At 45.6% G+C, this 17,713-nt stretch overlaps 1 protein-coding gene across 10 annotated transcripts in view; it reads left to right on the forward strand.

Annotated features, from left to right (window-relative positions):
- LOC149355191 (uncharacterized) overlaps positions 1–16,355 on the forward strand; it is a 149,432-nt gene extending 133,077 nt beyond the window's left edge. For 4 of the 10 annotated variants that reach the window (XM_089583688.1, XM_089583690.1, XM_089583691.1 and 1 more), the window contains 5 exons: positions 1,636–1,710; positions 4,310–4,472; positions 5,472–5,663; positions 13,409–13,518; positions 16,205–16,355. In XM_089583688.1, coding sequence (XP_089439814.1) covers positions 1,636–1,710; positions 4,310–4,472; positions 5,472–5,663; positions 13,409–13,500 — 522 coding nt within the window. In that variant the 3' untranslated portion in view covers positions 13,501–13,518; positions 16,205–16,355. Of the gene's footprint in view, positions 1–1,635; positions 1,711–4,309; positions 4,473–5,471; positions 5,664–13,408; positions 13,519–14,372; positions 14,474–16,204 lie in introns of all 10 variants that reach the window. The other 6 variants (XR_016291478.1, XR_016291479.1, XR_016291480.1 and 3 more) reach the window with 6 other exon arrangements.
- Positions 16,356–17,713: the final 1,358 nt, after the last annotated feature.

Raw genomic sequence — 17,713 nt, forward strand, 5'->3', positions numbered from 1 at the left:
ACTGGTGGCAGGTGACGTACCTATTGAAATTGATCAATTTTAATCGTGCCCCATCCCTAATAATTGTGGCCGCTTCTTATGGTGGCATTCTCGCTATTTCGCACCATCCACGCTTGACTCTGTAGGTGCAGGTGGCAGCTGTGTGTGAAAAGATGACATCCATTTGTCTTGTCTTAGTTTGGACAGAGATGGTCGTTCATTCCAGCCCGGTCTGTCGACAGGTGCCTGTCTGTTACTTTCGTTTCCGCCCTTGCCAAGGAGATTCACTGCTCTCAGGGCCCCTCTGAATCTGAAAGTACTGGGCATGTTCTGAACGATTCAGTGCCACCAGCATTGCAGAGGGCACAGCTTTCCTTAAGACGGCTTGGGTTCCACGCTCTGACCATTCCATGTGACCATATTACTCTCAATTACAGATGGATAAGAGCATGGGTACTGCTCACATGAGCTCGGCTTTTAATGGCTGTGTTACTGTCATTGGCACGTTGCTTTTGGTGGGATGAAGTCTAGATGCAAAAATGAAGGTGCCATTGCAGGAACTGCACTCTACCTGCTGTAAGAAACGGCCAAAAAGAAGACATAGATTGCCTTCGGAAAATAAGAGTGTCGAACTGCCAACATGTCCAAGGCAGGCACTCTGTTGGTGTTCGCATCTGTAATTAGGCTTTGCTGTGTTTAGAGGTGACAACCGATCTCAGAGACGGCGGTGTGTTTTTGTTTGCAGTCTGATTCAGGTGCTCACGTAAGTAAAGAAAGTGTAGTAAGCTCCCATTGAGACAATGGCCAGATATTGGCGCGGCGCATACACTGCCTCTGGCAGGCTTAACGGTGCATCGTGCACCTTCTCGTACGGTTGGTGACAGCCACGTAGCCGGAGGAGTGAGATAAAAGATACGCACGGCTACTCACCTGGGTGTGTTTCGAGAGCTCCGAGCGAGAGGGAAAGCATCCGCTGTATGGCTCAGTGGCTTTGGCGTTCAGCTGCTGACCCGACGGTCGCACGATAGAATCTCGGCCACGGTGGCTGCATTTCTATGGAGGCGAAATGAAAAAACGTCAGTGTGCTCCGAGATGTCGGAGCACATTAAAGAACCCCAGGTGGTCTAAATTACTGCATAATCTCACGTAAGGGCTGCACCCGAGTATGGGCTGTCACTGGCATGTCACTAGCGCAACACTAGCAAGGGTGCAGTGTATTCTTGCTTAATGTAACAGATAAGGTTAGCCTTTGCCATTTTGTGTATATCGAATTTTTTCGCAGTCCTCTTCGAGTTTCTTATATCCGAGTCAATTATACATAACTTCATCATCATCATCAGCCTGACTACACCCACTGCAGGGCAAAGGCTGCTCCCATGTCTCTCCAATTAACCCTGTGCTTCGCCAGTTGCGGCTACCGTAGCCCCGCAAACTTCTTAATATCACCCGACCACCCAACTTTCTGTCGCCCCCTGCTATGCTTGCCTACACAAATAACTAATTGTAGTGGAATCATGTTAATTTGAACTTGCTTCATTTGAACCTCTGCTTTATTTAGACTGATGCTTTTGTCCTATCAGAATCTTATGTGTTTCAATGCGAATAAATGCCCAATAACTAATACTTGGGAATATGTGCATTGATTTATTCGAACAGGCTGGAGCCGGCGATGTGCCCCCACCAGCAGACCATGACTACGCAGCTGTTCGCCCGCTTGCATCTGACCCTGAGGTGAGCAGCTGTGTGCCACTATCCATTTGCAACTGATCCTGTGATGTGCCTTGCGAACACACGCTTATCGCTTGGCATTATTGCCCATGACCGCCCGCCATCAGTACATGCCGCTTACCACCAGATGAGTTGCTGCTGTCCATTGTGGGCGCATCGCCTTGTGCACATTGCTCTGTGCGGCACATTAACATCATCTCTCATGGCAAGCCTGGCCATCCATTGAAGGTCCCTATAGATCCATCACATGCCCTCAGTGTTGAGCAGCTGCATGTGTGTGAGATGCCTAATGCATTGCAACGTGTCTGTAGTGTAGTTACCCTTGCAGAACAGTGCATCGTGCCCTAACTTCAGTCAGGCTCCTTTTAGTCCAAACTTCATGTAACTGATGAACTTTTGCTTGGTTTGAGTTTGGTAATATTCAGTCGTATGTTACGTTATCACCTTGTGTTTTGTGGCCTTGGTTGCCACTGTAGCACTAAACCCAAGCCTCTACTGCAGTGGGTCCTTGCATGTGTGTTTCTGTAGCGTATCATGCCGCCTGAAAGCTCTAGCATGCAGCAGTGAAAATGCACGAAAAGCAGAGGTAACTCGACTGGTGGCAGGTGATGTACCTATTGAAATTGATCAATTTGAATGGTGCCCCAGTCCTAGTAATTGTGGCCGCTTCTTATTGTGGCATTCTCGCTATTTCGCACCATCCACGCTTGACTCTGTAGGTGCAAGTGGCAGCTGTGTGTGAAAGGATGACATCCATTTGTCTTGTCTTAGTTTGGACAGAGATGGTCGTTCATTCCAGCCTGATCTGTCGACAGGTGCCTGTCTGTTACGTTTCCGCCCTTGCCGAGGAGGTTCTCTGTCCTCAGGCCCCCTCTAAATCTGGAAGTACCGGGCATGTTCTCAACGATTCCGTGCCACCAGCATTGCAGAGGGCACAGCTATCCTTAAGACGGCTTGGGTTCCTGTTTGGCACTGCACTGCGGAGTAGTAGCCCAAAGCGCTGCGCGCGAGCAATTTATTTATTTTTTTTCTGATCAGAAAGTTTGGCATGAAAAGTTTGGTAACTTCGATACTCATTTTTGCATAGTAATGCACAAAATATATATTCTCGATTTTTTTCATTCTCCTATTTTTTAACTAGATATGTTTACTATTTTTGTGAGTTTTTGTATGAGTCTGAAGTTTTGCTAGTCAAAAGATTTTTTTCTTTCGTAGGAAACTTACTTTCTGCTTGTTTCTTCATATCGTATGATGTCCTGCATTGAAGTAAAATTTAAAATTAATATGTAAAAAAAGGTATTATGCACACGGCCTTTAAATTGCCTTTTTTCCTTTAGTAAAGAAAGAGTTGACCCCTGAAGGGCTCAGTAAAAAAAAATAGACGGACCAAAATGGCTCATTTTCTTTTTTGTGATGTGAAATGCTTCAAGAATGTTTTTAGAACACAAAACTATCTCTGGAAACCTTTTTCGGCAAAGAATAATTGTTTATTTACTATTATGTATAGTCCAGTTCATATCTGGAAGTCCGTAAACAAGAGGTCAGTTTTAGTAGTTGTGTGTATAGTTGTTTTAAAATGCTCTGTCCCTACACTGATACCACCCATATTACTGGAGTCTACCACGGTATATAGTCTATGTGATAGCATTCAAGACTGCTGGCGACCATCTCATTCATACATTCTTCGTCTTTGGTCTCACTGTCGTCGAAAGCGCCGTCACTGTCTTCTACAGTTGGTGGATGAAATTCAAAGTTGATATCCTCATCACTTGCGCCATCATCATCTGATGGATGGTGATCTACTGTACTAGAACATTGCACGATTGCTAACTGATGCCCTCAAATTACAAGGAATGCCTGCTTCCATCTAGTATGAAAAATATTACTCAATAAAGGCACTGGTATGAGAATGGCTACTGTCATCTATGTTGTAAATGGAAAAGCGTTTCTGGTCATGAAAATCAATTCTGAAAATAGCAAAAAACTCATGACAAGGTCAGCTTGTCATAAAGGGAACAGCAACATTCGCTTGTAATGAGTTGAGGTTGTCCAGAGCTTAAAGGGACCCTGAAATGGTTTCTATAGGTTTATTCTAGAGCAACAGATCGTAGATGTGGTCTTCCTGGGTATTTGAGCCAAATTTCAGAGCTCTGCATGGATCCTGTAATTAGGGTGACACACCTCACTGTGCCCTAATCGGTTGCCGGCTACTATGAGCAGTGATTTTTAAAAATCATTTCTAAATTACAGGATCCACGCAGAGCTTTGTAATTTGGCTCGAATGCCCTCAGAGACCGCCTCTACAGCTCTGCTGCACTAGAATATGCCCATCGAAATCATTTCAGGGTCCCTTTAAGGGGTTAATTGCTAACACCGTCTGCCAGAGTGACATGCACTGCCAGTGCATTCTTTTGAATGATTGTTGGCTTGATGTTGCATTGCTGTCTAGCGTCAACCTTTGTTTGAGGCATTCGCTTCCTTTTGCAGTGTTTCTCTCTTTACGTGCCCGATGGTTTCCTTCTGTCGTTATTACTTGTCAGCTGTGCATCACAGCAGTGTCACCAGTGCGTGGAGGTAGCTGTCCATGCCCTGTTTCTTGCAGGGAGACTGGATGAGCCCACCCGAACTGCTCGAATCCTGGTCGGCCATGCACATCTCACTAAAGAAGGCCCAGTCTGCAGCAGGGCTGCCTGTGCGTCCGTGGGGCCTTGTTAGGGAGTCATCACCTCTGCCCAGAAGTCTGCCCAGCAGGGCGCGTGAGTGGGGTCAGGCATGTTCTTTGCCATCATTGTCATTGTTGTCACACCACAAAATTTCTCTATTTTTATTTCCATTACCTCAGAGACCCTGGGATGTGGGGTTTTAATTGAGGGGTCTGCTGTAAACTTTGTTTGCCAAACCATTTCTTCTGCTGCTTTATCGTTCGCATTGCATTGATGATCCCGTTCGTTAAGTTGGTCTTGATCATTGTAACACAAACGTGTTTTCAGTTGTGTATGCTCTGTACATCACATGAGCGGAGCCACCTTCCTGTTGAAAATCTGTCTGTGACAACGGCCGTCTATTTTGCAATTCCTTAGCTAACATTGTATAATTTGGAGGAGCCTGTCTGTATGTTTTATTGCAGTTTTCCCTTCGTTTTATTTTGTCGCCATTTTAATCTATAATGCCTCTGGTCCTGTGGGTAAGTAAATAACTTCCTGTTGACTGAGAGTACACTAAGGAATGAGCTGCGTAAATTGTTGGCCCTGTGGGAATGACATTCTTAGTTTTATATCATGGTGACTAAGAATGGCATGAGGTTCACTCATTCGGCGGCTGTGCTGTCGCTTCAAATTTTTTCGGCGATAAGCCTCTGAGTTTAAACCATGTTTCTGTATTTTTTCTTGTTTTGTCACTTTTGTCCACTGTTGTTGGCACTTGGAAACATCCTTGGGCCACCACCGTTTAGCAAAAAGGCAAAAACGCTGTTTGAATTGCTTGGATGCTTAGTTGTTTAACTGGAGATAGGGAACCTTACGCTGTTTATTTTTGAGCTGCAGAGTAAGAAAAAATGAGAGAGAGAAAAAGGCGGCTGTGAAGACAGAAAATGCAGAGGAGCCTGCGTAAGTGCTCTGTTTTCAGGCTCAGGTCATGCTCGGGGGCATGACCTGAGCTGTTTGAAATGGTTGCATTGTAGCTGGACCTGCATGGGACTGGGCTGTTGGCCTCCACCCACTTCCCATGCAGTGAGGAAAACGGTGGCTCTGGATCCTAATGTGCAGGTGAAGCAGCAGCAGGGCTGGTAGACTATGGCATGGATGAGCCTTACAGGCCTCCACGTGGACAGGGTTCGACCTCCTCGACATACCATGTTCCGCGTCCCGAGGGCAGCAACCTAAGTTTGGACTGCGTTCATTGCCACCGGAGGGCACAGGTCCCTCGGCGGATGCGTGCAAGGATGATGCCAAGGCGAGGTCAGGAGCGGTGCGGCAGTGCGTTTACATAGCGTTGAAGAGCGTGTATGCGGAGCAGCGTCAGTAGGTCACTAGCGTGTGGAATGGGATGGGGAAGTGGACGTGACACCACAGGGGCTGCCAGAGGAACTTGTGTTGGTGCCCCAAGCATTGTGTGTTTGTCAGTGAAGCACTGTGGAACCCAAGCACGGTGGAGCAGGTTCAGTTGGAACGCAGCCATGCCTCAAACCCCTTCCGGTGCATTTGGTATGTGCTGCACATGTGTAGCAGAAAAGCTGATCCGCAAAGCTTGACATGGATGATGCGCTTGGATGCAGCTAGGGATCTGCAAATGGAAATGTGTGGCTTTACCAACCTAAACTTTGAATCTGATATTTGCAGTGCCAGTGCACTGTTGTACAGGACTCTAGCTTAAGCTCAACACATGCTGAGGGGCAACAGAGCCACAGCTCTGTTTGATTAGCGTTGGCAGAAGGGTGTCAGTGGATGGCATAGAGCTACTCCCCCACAAGCTCTAAGTTCTTGGGCAGCTGCTGAAAGGTGCTGGTCGTTGTGACACTCATGACTGCATGGAACAGATAACTGGCAGCCCATTAAAGGGAAACTGCATAGGTTTTAGAAATCAGCGAGGGTCGAATGTGTGAAACTTGCAGGTAAAGCATGCGAAGTCTTTTCGGGCTAGCACTAAAAATAGTGAAGTAATCGCCGATTAAAATCCGGGTGCTCTTCAAGCTTCTCCGCAGCGCACAACGCCAAGTTGGGGCGTCATCGATGATGATGACGTCATTGAAGGTATCGGTACATTTCCAACTCACAAACGCCTGCTTTGAAGGAAAAAAACCAACGCCACCAAAGACAAACCCTGCCGAGAGTTGTTTGGCAGCGTCTAACGGGTCAGGGCAGGGTGTGGCTGACGACAGCGGTAATTTGAAATCATACCTTCCGTGACATCACGCTGAATTTCCCTGCTCACCTCTGGTGAATTGAGGAGAAGCGCAAAATTCAATCGTCAATTACGTCACTTTTTTAAATGCTAGTGCAAAAACACTTCGCATGCTTTACCTACAGCCTACATAGATTCGAATCCTTGAATATCGCGAAATTCTCAAAAAAGTGCTGCAGTTGCCCTGTAAGGTGACAGGTAGAACGTTAAGGGAAGGAAAGCATATTCGGAGGCACCTGATAGGTGGACTTGACAAAGTGAAGAACTTCATTTCGAAGCGGTGGCTGTGGCTGGAACAGCACAGGAGTGATTCGAGGTTGCTGAAGCTGGTCTTTGCCGGCAGACTTAACTTGGCTGCTAATAGTGTGTGCACTGTCTTCCTGTAGCTTGTGTATGTAGAACTGGGAATGTGTTGGTTTTTGATTGGTTTTGCGTAGCCTTGTCCTGCAGCAGTGTCTTCCCAATGCCAGCAGATTTCTATTGCATCTTTCCACTCAGTAGACCCTTTAGAAAATTCAGTCTCGGCAGGCATCATCATCAGCAACTTCCGTTGGCACCGTGCGCCATATTTTGGGCACCTTTGGCTAGAAGACGCTAAAGACACGTAGCTATAGTGCTCTGCACAGCCTTTGCGCTAGTTTCCACCTTGTGGCATGTCTGGTTGCGCTTGTGAGAGCGATGGCGGAAAATTTGCAGTGGTCGAGGGACCTGACTGTCATCCCGGGCGGATTTTCGGAAAGGCTTTTGGACTCCTGTTGTCCGGCCGCACCTCTCAGCAAAGCTACAAGCCGGTATTACTGCGATCCGTCGACAGTGCGCGTTGCGGTGTCATCCTGCAGGTCAAATCTACTGTCGATAAAGGAGGGCTAACAACACTTGGACCGGACTCGACTATGAGCAGGCGCACTGCAGGGCGAAATACGTGTGGATCTGTATACAGGCGCTCGATCAGCAGTGTCGGTGCGCTAGCCGTCGGTGCAAAATCACTCGTGTTGTGGCCGTTTGCATGCATAGTTTGCTCACTTCAGATCAAGGTGACAGATTACCGGAGTGCTTGCTAAGCCGGAGTGCGTAGGAAACATACCGCTGCTGCTACTGCACTCCGCCTATGTCGCCGTCGTTTGCTGCAGGTTCGCAACGCAGAGAACGACGGCGCTCCTCGCCGCGCCGCATTGTCGTGCTCTTTTTTGCGCACACGGAACTCACTATGAATAGTTGAGATGCAGATGCTAGCAAATCTAAAATAAGCACGTTTGAGCAACGTTTTGATTTTGTGACTGGCCAAAACAGTCACCAGCATCGGAATGCATGTCCTCGAGTGCACCGAAGGTGGCACCTTTATTTTTGTGCTCACTATACAGCGGAAGGGCTACACGGTAGAAGGAGCTTTTCGCTGCTCTTGCAATACTTATATCATTTATTTTGATGTGAAAACAAACAGGTAACGGACGAGAAGAAAGAAGCATGCAGCTACTTCATGCGCTCTGTGCTCTGGATACACAGCTTGTTTCCGTGCGCGTCTCTTACGCCCCACTGGCTGCTGAAAGGCACACAGCAGCATGCCGGCATCGTGACTATAGCTTGGAGCAGAGAGCCAATGTCAAGGAGGGTGGCTAGTCCCAGCTTGTTAGCCTGTGTATTGCTAGAATGAACACGTTATGGACAGGTTACCGTGTATGTGATCTGCAGTGTTGAGTCTAACATCATCCCACCACCACTTTGCATAAAGGCACCTATTTAGCCCACATTTCGATCTGTGACTGCTTTTGGTGGTCTGGCACATCAGCCACCTCTCGGTACTTGAGCCTAAAGCTGGGGACCAAGTTGACCATAACTAAAGTTTCATTACGGCTGCTTGGTAGTGGTATGATATTGACCATCATGTTGCATCATGCCATGGGGTGCATGCAGATTTCCAAGTGGAGTGCACACATGCAATAAATCTCTCTCAGCCATTTTTAGTTATGCTGTGAAACCTCGCTGTAGGAAAGCTGAAGGTAAGGATGTAATGGACAAGACTAACAGCAGTGGGGAGCCTTCATGTTACTGTCTGTGAGTGAATATTCCTCTAGTGATGAAGTGAACTTCATCCAGTTGTGGATTCCATGCAACCTGCTTGTGTTCAGAAAAAAAAAAAATCAAGATACCATTGTGCATATGCAGTCCACTTGACACTGTATTTGCTGCGCTTTTTTTCTGCAGAACATTGCCTTACTATTGACAGTAACTGAGTGCTGACTCTGACTCGTGTCTATAAACAGCTGCACTGTGACATAAAGCTAGGAGCTAAGTAGTTGGAGGTGACTGATAATCGGGAATGGGGTGCCGTGTAGCATTAGAGCCGGCATTTTTTATCATCAAAAACTGTAGTTGAGGACGTTCGGTGTGAAACAGGGATCATAGTAAAAACAAAAAAAATTACTTTGCTTCATTTTCAGTTGAGTGAGGTCTGGCTGTATTTGCTACCTGGCCACCTGTTGACTCTGCTCCGCTGCATGTGCCTGCTTTCACTGCTTACCTTGCTTGTGTCTTTGCATGCCAGTGTTTACTTGCCTCATTGCTATGATGTTGGTCTGTTGCTTTGAATGTGCTTTTGGTCTGAGCACAGCCTTTTCGGTGTTGTATGCATGCTTCTTTGGTTTAGCCATGCAGGTGAAAGCTCTTATTGCAATAAGTTTTGAAAGCCAGTCACATAATGTTGTCTCTGGCTGTAGTAGTTACCCAGGGCAGCAGCTAGGGTATGTTGGTTATTAATTTGTGATGGAACAGCCTAGAATGACAGGACAGGACTGTTATCCTGTCCCGTCGTTCTGCACTGTTCCATGACAAATATACGTAGCTAAACTACTAGAATTATATACTATGGCATCCCTGATACAGCTCGACCAGAATATCATTGCAGGATTGGCGACCATCTTCGTATGATATAAGAGGCACAGTAGAGCCTTGTTTAGGGTATTTGCGGAAAACCACTCCCAAATCACCCTAATCAATAATGTTTCGGAACGTGTGACAAGAATGAAATACAAAGGCATTTATTGAAACTTACACCACTTACTAAAAAGGCCGGTCACTGCTTGTTAGCAGAACATCTGAAGAGCTTGTGTAGGGCTTGTAGGCTTGTGTCTGCATTCTTGGTGTTGTCCTCTGTGTGGAAGAAACTTGGCACCATAGCCAGTCTGGTGGCGGCAAGGGCAAAAGCAGCTGGGACCTCCTTGTGCCGCTGTTGTCGATTTTGAATGCTTTGCCCCATTGCACTCATGCACTGCACTCTGGTAGCAGACTACCACTACACTTCTGCTTGTGTTGCATGTCTTTAGGCTCGGACCACTCAAATGTTAGCACATTTTCTGTTGGTTATTAAACGTATCATATGACCAGAACTGAATGAAATTACGAGCATGTTTTCGAGGGTATTGCACTATTCAATAATGTATCGACCAGAAGAACAACATTGTAACCCTGTGGGACATTTCTGGGACGGTTTTGTGAGTATCAACTGGGTAATCATGCAAACTCTGAACGTGTCAGCATGGTCCTGTTAAAGGGGTTCTCAATCTTTGTAACCTTGGAGAACACGAATGCCATTAGGGCATGCTGAGGAAGCCTATGTGCCCCAACTTTCTTCCCTTCCTGCCCAACATGCATGCAAAAAAGAGCATGCAGGCGTACGGACTTCCAAAAAATGTTCAAATTCAGTTGTAATGACTGGCCATAGACCAACACCGTGTTAACAAACTGGTGGCTTTCGGCAGGCTGTCCTGAGGGGGGGTGAAAAGTAGGCTTAGTGCCCCTAGGAATACATGGAAGCAAAAGTTTTCAAAACAGTTTTCCGATTTTGTAGTATACTTGTGATGTCCCTTCGTGCAGAACAACCAAATTCATCCTCGAACAGGCTCTTAAAGTATGTAGCATCATTTTGAAGGCGATGTATATTTAAAGTACCTATGTGTGGGAATGACTGCCGGCTGTGGGTACGGAACGAGAATGCGGCCCATAGAAACGCATCTAAACAAAACTTTCAGAAATATTTTTCTCATTTCACAGAGTACTCATGGAGGCAGCTGTTTGTCGCTTTGAGATGCGCTCGCCGCGATGGTGGTGTGGAACCATCAAGAGAGTAACGAGGAACAACTGGGTCATTCCACAACAAATGTTTCAGACATTGCGCTCTACCATCTCTGATTTGTTCACGCCGCATATAGCATAGTCTCTTAATGCCTCTTCACCACAGAGCATGGTGAAGAGCACATTTTATTCAAATTCCGGAAGAATATTTACGCCGTACAAGAGTACATGATCTGAATTATATCGAAAGCCAGAATCTGTGCAAAAGTAATTAAAAAAATTATGGAGTGCTTTCTAGAAATTTTGAATTTTTATCATTTACTAGTCGGTGTCTGGTTTCACACCCTTTCAAAGTGTTCAAACTGAGCTCACCTCACGAATAAATATTTTTCAGCAAAAATATTTTAGGTTTAGATTATGCACGTTGCGATAAGTTTCCATGAATTTTTTTTGAACAAATCAGTGATGGTAGAGCGCAACATCTCGACTCTGTCTGGCGTGGAATGACTCAAATATGAAAGTTACTGAAAATTGATTACGCATTAGAATCTGGTAGTTACGGCAGATGCTCAGCGAATCCAAGAATCATTCTAAGAAACCCATCTGTTCTAGAGACCTACATTGGAAACCCCTGCCCTATTGCTCTCCATTGAATATTTTAAGTAGTATTAAAAATAAGCTTTTTGTGATCAAAAAGGGCAATTTCTTCAGCATATTACTATCAATTAGCTGGGCAACTAAAGCCTTATAGCTGATTCTGCAACTATATTACATTTAGGTACCACATTAATATTGAATATTTGTAGTTCGAGTTTAATAGCAGCCATATCAGTTTCTCGTTTAAGAGGCAATTATTCCTGCAAGGAATCCTGCCCCCATGGTTGTAGCAAACGAACTGGGCAGCCCCAGAGCACACACAGCCACACGTATAAGCAAATGTCACAATGTGCTCCATTCTCACTCCCACGTGTTCTGTTCTTGCTGAGCCTCACACTCATGCCGCTGCATCTTGGCTGCCTTCTTGAGGTTTTCACGCGCATCTTTTCCTGATCTTTGTGCAGAGCATGAAACTAATGCCATTTTCTGCAGACAACACTTAGCACATTGATCGAGGACCATGTCTCTCTCCCATGTAGCTCACTGTGGCCAGGCTCAGGCCTCACCATGTTCTGGCCATTTCTCTTATCTACTGTCCATTTTCTTCCATTGGTAGCTCACAGTGGGATTTTTTAATATTCATGCATGGGAAACAGTGCATGTGGAGTCGCTAAGCTTCATGAGTGAACATTGCCGCCTGTAAAACAGACATGGGGCAAGGCAGAATATGTCCAGGATTATGCAGTAACTGATTCACTAGGACATGGGGGCGTTGGGAGAGAGGGATGGATGGATGTAATACTACTTATGTGTGCAGTTTAAATTCCTCTCACAGGGTATGTCTTCATATTGAAAAATAAACATTCATGCTTTATTGATTTACAAAATACTGCAGGCTGAAGCCCAAGCAGGAGAGTCATTGTTGCACGGGAAGTGGAATGCTGTGGTAGAATTTATGGAGTAGAAAAGATACTGGGGCCCTATGTAACATTGAAGAAAAAGCACAAAGTACAGAAGTACAGGCATGAAATTCTGCAAAACAGCAAAAAAAAAGTTTACGAAATAAGCACAGAGTATAACATACAGGCGTAAAATGCACAAATAAGGCAAATATGTTTTGGCCGTTAATCCTTGGAGTTTAATATATGTGTCTCAATCATACTAAAAAATAGAAGAGTTATCGGGTAAGTTGTTGAAATTAGTTACAGTTCAAGGAAAAAGGGAATATTTGAATGCGTTTGTCCTTGCGAAGTAGGGCATTAAAGGAAGTGAATGAGTATGTTGTGTCTGCCTTGTAGTAAGCAGCATTAAATATCAGTTATTTAGGTTATTTTTGCCTTTTTACTGTCGAACTCTGGCTGCAAAGCATAAGCTGCTCCAAAGCACTCTTGTGGTCATTCCCACTACTGGGTTGAGATCAGTATGTGATTCATTAATGAGGTCCACCCAGACCTACGCAGCGTAAGGCAACCAGACTGCGAGGGTTCTAAAGGGCTGGTTTGATTGGTATAAGTGCCAAACATGTAGGGTAGATCTGAACAAATCCCTGCTGCTGTTTTCTGCCTAGAAGAGAGTTTAAGTTATTCACAGTAAGAGGCGCCAGTCTACCGTATAGTTCCGAACCATACCAACCTCCAGAAGGTTGCGTGGCCCTGCATTCTTGCACTTTATGATGAAAACCCAAAACATCATGCGTCCTTTCTTCCTTCACTTTAAAATATGCATCAGGTCTGAGACTGAAATGCCCAGGATTCTCTCACTGCTGTCTATAGCTAACCCCTGGGTGAAAATAAGGAAACACCCACTGATTCCAGCATTTCATTCTTTCTTCCTATGCCCGAGTGCATGTGCACATGAGCCGAGTGCTCATTTTGCCACGCAGAATAGCTGCAGTGTTTTGGCAGTAGTGCTTGAAGGCTTTAGCAATGACAGTGAACAAGCTCGACATAATAAGCGCAGGCATTGAACAGACGTTTCAAGTGCAGCTATACCTCTGACTTGTTAGCACCAAAATCGTGATCACCCACTCTATTTTTTTACTTTATATCCCCAAGTGTTAATTAGGAACTTTACGGTGTGCATGCTAAAGTCACAGAAATCTAATTTTTGGCTGAGTGGTTCTTCTGTATACCTGCAGAGGAGAGAGGTGCGGAGCTGCGCTCTGCCAGCGCTATGGACCTGTGTTCCTCTAGTGCCAGTACCAGTGCCATGGATGCCAGCGACCCTTGAAGCAGACTAGGGACCTGAGTAAGTCTGAAGTACTGACTGTTTCACAGATATGTGCAGTGGTAGAAGGTTACTCTATATTTATTTTGACTGCCTGAGGTTTCCTTGTTTCGTGTATGTTTGCGCTTGAACCTTGCGACATGGAGGCTGTTATAACTTTAATTAGCCGTCTCTGCTCCTTCAGGGGGGACTGTGGGCAGTAGCTAGAGCTCTTTGCGAAAAGTGCCAGGGAGGGGGGGTAGGGAGTGGAGGGGTTAAGGCTGTGAGTCACATTGTTGGACTACGTGGAGATGGTCAATGGCAAATTTTCTTTGAGGTGCATAGCGAAGTCCCTGTGCATATACTGGCAGGTTTCCCTTTGTGTAGTTGATGTTGTTCGGGGTCGTTTGAATGTGCCAGGAAACCGAGGATGCTAGTTTCATCAAAGTTGAGTCTTTGGAATGTTCAGCTACAGAATTGCGCTCTCTTGCAAAGCTGTGGATGTCGTTTTTATGTTGCCGAATTATTTTTTAGATTTTTGGTTTCTCCGATGTAGCTTGCGTCGCAGTCAACGCAAGGAATTTTGTATATAATGCCTTGGGCTCTTTCTCTCCATGGCCGATCTTTGGGAACAGATAAGCAAAATGCAACAGTGTTTGTAGGCATGTGCACAACCTCGCGACCCCCTCTTTTCAGGATTTGGGTGATGCTTTCGGTGGCACTTGAGACGTAAGGCAGAGTGACGTATTTTGGTGGTGGCATTGATTGTTGTGCGTTGAATTCTCAGCACAGGTTGTGTTTTTGGAGGTGAATGGTTTTTCAAATTAAATTTTTTAGTAGTAGCCGTTCATGGTGAGTTCTTTGAATATTGTACGTTGTTTTTTTCTTCTGTCGAGTTTTGTGCTGCAGTGCGTCTCAGCTCTTCAGAACATGTCTTCACCACTGATACCTTATGGACTGTCGGGTGGTTCGAAGCGAAGTGGAGATATTGGTCGCAGTGAGTTGGTTTGTGGTATACGGAGAATTGAAAGCAGCCGTGTTTTCGGGATACGAGGATGTTCAAAAACGGGAGGGAGTTTTCTTTTTCTATCTCTAGCGTGAGTTGAATACCTGGTTCTGTACAGTTTAAACGAGATAAGAAATTTTTGATTTCAGATCTCTTGATGATTGCGAAGCAGTTGTCAACATACTGGAGGAAAATCTTTGGTTGCGGGTGGAATGAGTTGAGGGCTCGTTCTTCGATGTGTTCTATGGTTAGATTGACCGTGACGTCAGAGACGGAGGCTCCCATTGGCGTTCTTTTCACTTGTCTGTAGAATTCTCCTAAATATGTGTTTGATAGGCACAGTTCTTGGAAGCGGCACATATCATCTACACTCAGCGGGGTTTGTGTGCCATGTTGTTGGGTGTCTTGTCTCGGGTAGTGGTCACAGCAAGCTTTATGGGGATTTTTATGAAGAGGGACACCACATCAAAGGAGGCAAGGCATTTGTCGGCTTCAAGGGTGGCTTGGGATACCAGTTCGATGAAGTGCCTGGAATGACGGATATGGGTTGCTGTTTTTCCTGTGATTGGAGATATGAGCTTGTGGAGGTATTTCGACAAAGGACGAAGGGGAACGCCGGTAGTCCACAATCAGGCGCAGAGGGATCCAGGTTTGTAGACTTTGAGCAGGCCGTAGAATGGTGGAGCTGATCTGTTGGTGCGTAATAACTGGAGGTAGTGGCTTAAGTTGGGGCTGCTTTTGGAAGACTTCTTTTAATATTTTGTTTAGCCTTAATTGGCTAGTTGCTGTGGGGTTTTTCTTGAGTGCCGATTAAAGTGGATATTTTCTCTTCGTAGTCCCGTCTGTTCATAACGACGTTTTGCCTTTGTCCGCTGGGAGGATCACAATGTTGGTATTTCTCTTGAGGTCTTCAAGTGTTTGCCTTTCTTCCGGTGGTAGGTTCTCTTAATTGAGTTAAGTACACCTATTGTTTCGAGCCTGACCTCTTTTCGCACACCAGGTTCTATTTGCCGGATGCCGGCTTCAAGCGCAGATACGATTACTGGAGGGGGGGGGGGTCTATTCACCTGCAGGTTGAATTCTTATCCCTCGGCTTGAAGTTTCAGTGGTTGTGAGCTTTCTGTAGCAGAAGTTGCCAACCAGGTCGTAATGGTCCAGTGATGCTTATTGTAGTCCCAACAACTTCTTGGTGTGGTGTTTGTCGGCTTCTGGGGATGCGGTTTCTTTGGCAAAAGCCTCTATTGACCTTACTAGCTTGGGCATCTTGTGCTCGAGTTGTCGGCGGGCGAAGAAGGCGCCTTCTTCATTTGGGCTACACCATGCCAAAATGCATGCGCTTTTGAAAAGCATACAGGCAAAGCAATCCCTTCAGTGCATGTAACTAGTTAAAATAACCAAATTTCATCAAGCCATAGTGCTGAGGGCAGTTGTGTTTCAATTCTAGAAACTGATATGGCTATTATTACCGACAGGCTGGCCGTTACTAATAGCCATATCAGTTTTTAGTTTTTAGTGCGGAAGAGACCGCATAAAAATTAGCTTCTGTATTGAACATGTGGACAACATAATTTAGAAGCACTTTCATGGTCATATGGCTTTCGCATTTCCTTTCATTATATATGCCGCAGCCTGGTTAGAAGTGGTATTCAGTGATATGCTTTTGGCCTTCAGTACTCCATGTTTGCCATTCGCTTACTGTTTATTGGTTTCTTGATTTTTCAGGTCTGAGTCAGCATCAGACTGCCATTCCTGTGGAGGAGCGTGAATGTGTCATGAAGTTCGGAACAATGCTCAAAGACATATTTTTGCATGTTTGTGTTTTCCTCATGTTTTTTTTTTCTCGTTCTACAAGAATAAAGGTGATATTCTTGCACATTGCTGGATATGAAGCTAGATGAGGCTGCATAGACCACCCAGATACAACTACTATATGTACTTTTTAGGAGCATCAGTAAGATATTGTTCATAACCTGTGTGTGCCAGCCAAATGCACTACAACCTGTAACTTTACCCTATTTTCTTCTCACTCTGGTCTGCCATCACTGCTTATCCTAAGTAGATGTACCTCCTTATGACTTGAGTGCCTCTTCATTACATACTTTAAGCTGTTGTTCCCTCCCAAGACTTAAGACATCACTCTTTTTCCTTGGTACTAATTTTTAAGCCTACTGTTGTACTTTGCGTGTTCTGTGCCTCAGCCATGGGCTGCAATTCCTCCAGAGTTAGTAGGGAAATGTGATTAGATAATGAGAGGTTACTAAGGTTTGCTACATTAACTGTGATTGGGCCACTTTTTCCAATGGAATGAATGTAATGACTGTAATGATTTTTTTTTGGTTGTATGGGGTTTAACGTCCCGAAGCGACTGAGGCTATGAGAGACGCCGTAGTGGAGGGCTCCGGAAATTTCGACCACCTGGGGTTCTTTAACGTGCACTGACATCGCGCAGTACACGGGCCTCTAGAATTTCTCCTCCAAAGAAATTCAACGGCTGCGGCCGGGATCGAACCCGCGTCTTTCGGGTCAGCAGCCGAGCACCATAACCACTGAGCCACCGCGGCGGCTGAATATCATATGCACAGGGTGCGGAAGTCTTCTTGTGCCAGGCATAGAAGTCTTATTTCAGGAAGAAATTTGGAAGCTTCATGTCCAACCAGAGATATGCACGATTGGTGTGAAACTGTTTCCTGACCGAACAGTGATTGACACCACCACAAAATGGAAGTAGTGGCATTAGGCAGCCTACCTTTTCTTGAGAAAGAAGTTAATGCAACAGAACTGTTCAAGAGGGACACACAGGACAGAGTAAAGCACCAACGAGCTGCAAGTGTTATGTGAAGCACCGTACCCACCGCGATTTTGCATTGCCACCTTGGGCTATTAACTGTACACACACTTTTTTTTTTACTTTTTATGACTGGGTTTCAAGGTTATTGCCAGACACTCCCTCCTGAATTAGTTTTCCTTCATGCCTGTGATGAGCGCGCAGTGTCTGTGCGCTGGAGCAATGCGGACGTGGGGAACACACATTTGGTTAGCAGAACCACAAGGCAGCTTTTAAACAGGGAAAACAAATGCACAGCGACGTGCCAGTCAGCATTCGAAAGTGGCCCGCAGCATGGTTCGCACGACCGGTGACGGGCCGACAGCTGCTGTCGCCGCTGGCTAATGGCGAAACTCTGAAACCGAAACTACACGGTCACTATTTTCTGGCGACAGGTGCCCTCCGAC

Source organism: Amblyomma mixtum, chromosome 3 (assembly GCF_055824585.1).
Source record: "Amblyomma mixtum isolate Tamu chromosome 3, ASM5582458v1, whole genome shotgun sequence".
Classification (NCBI taxonomy): domain Eukaryota; kingdom Metazoa; phylum Arthropoda; class Arachnida; order Ixodida; family Ixodidae; genus Amblyomma; species Amblyomma mixtum.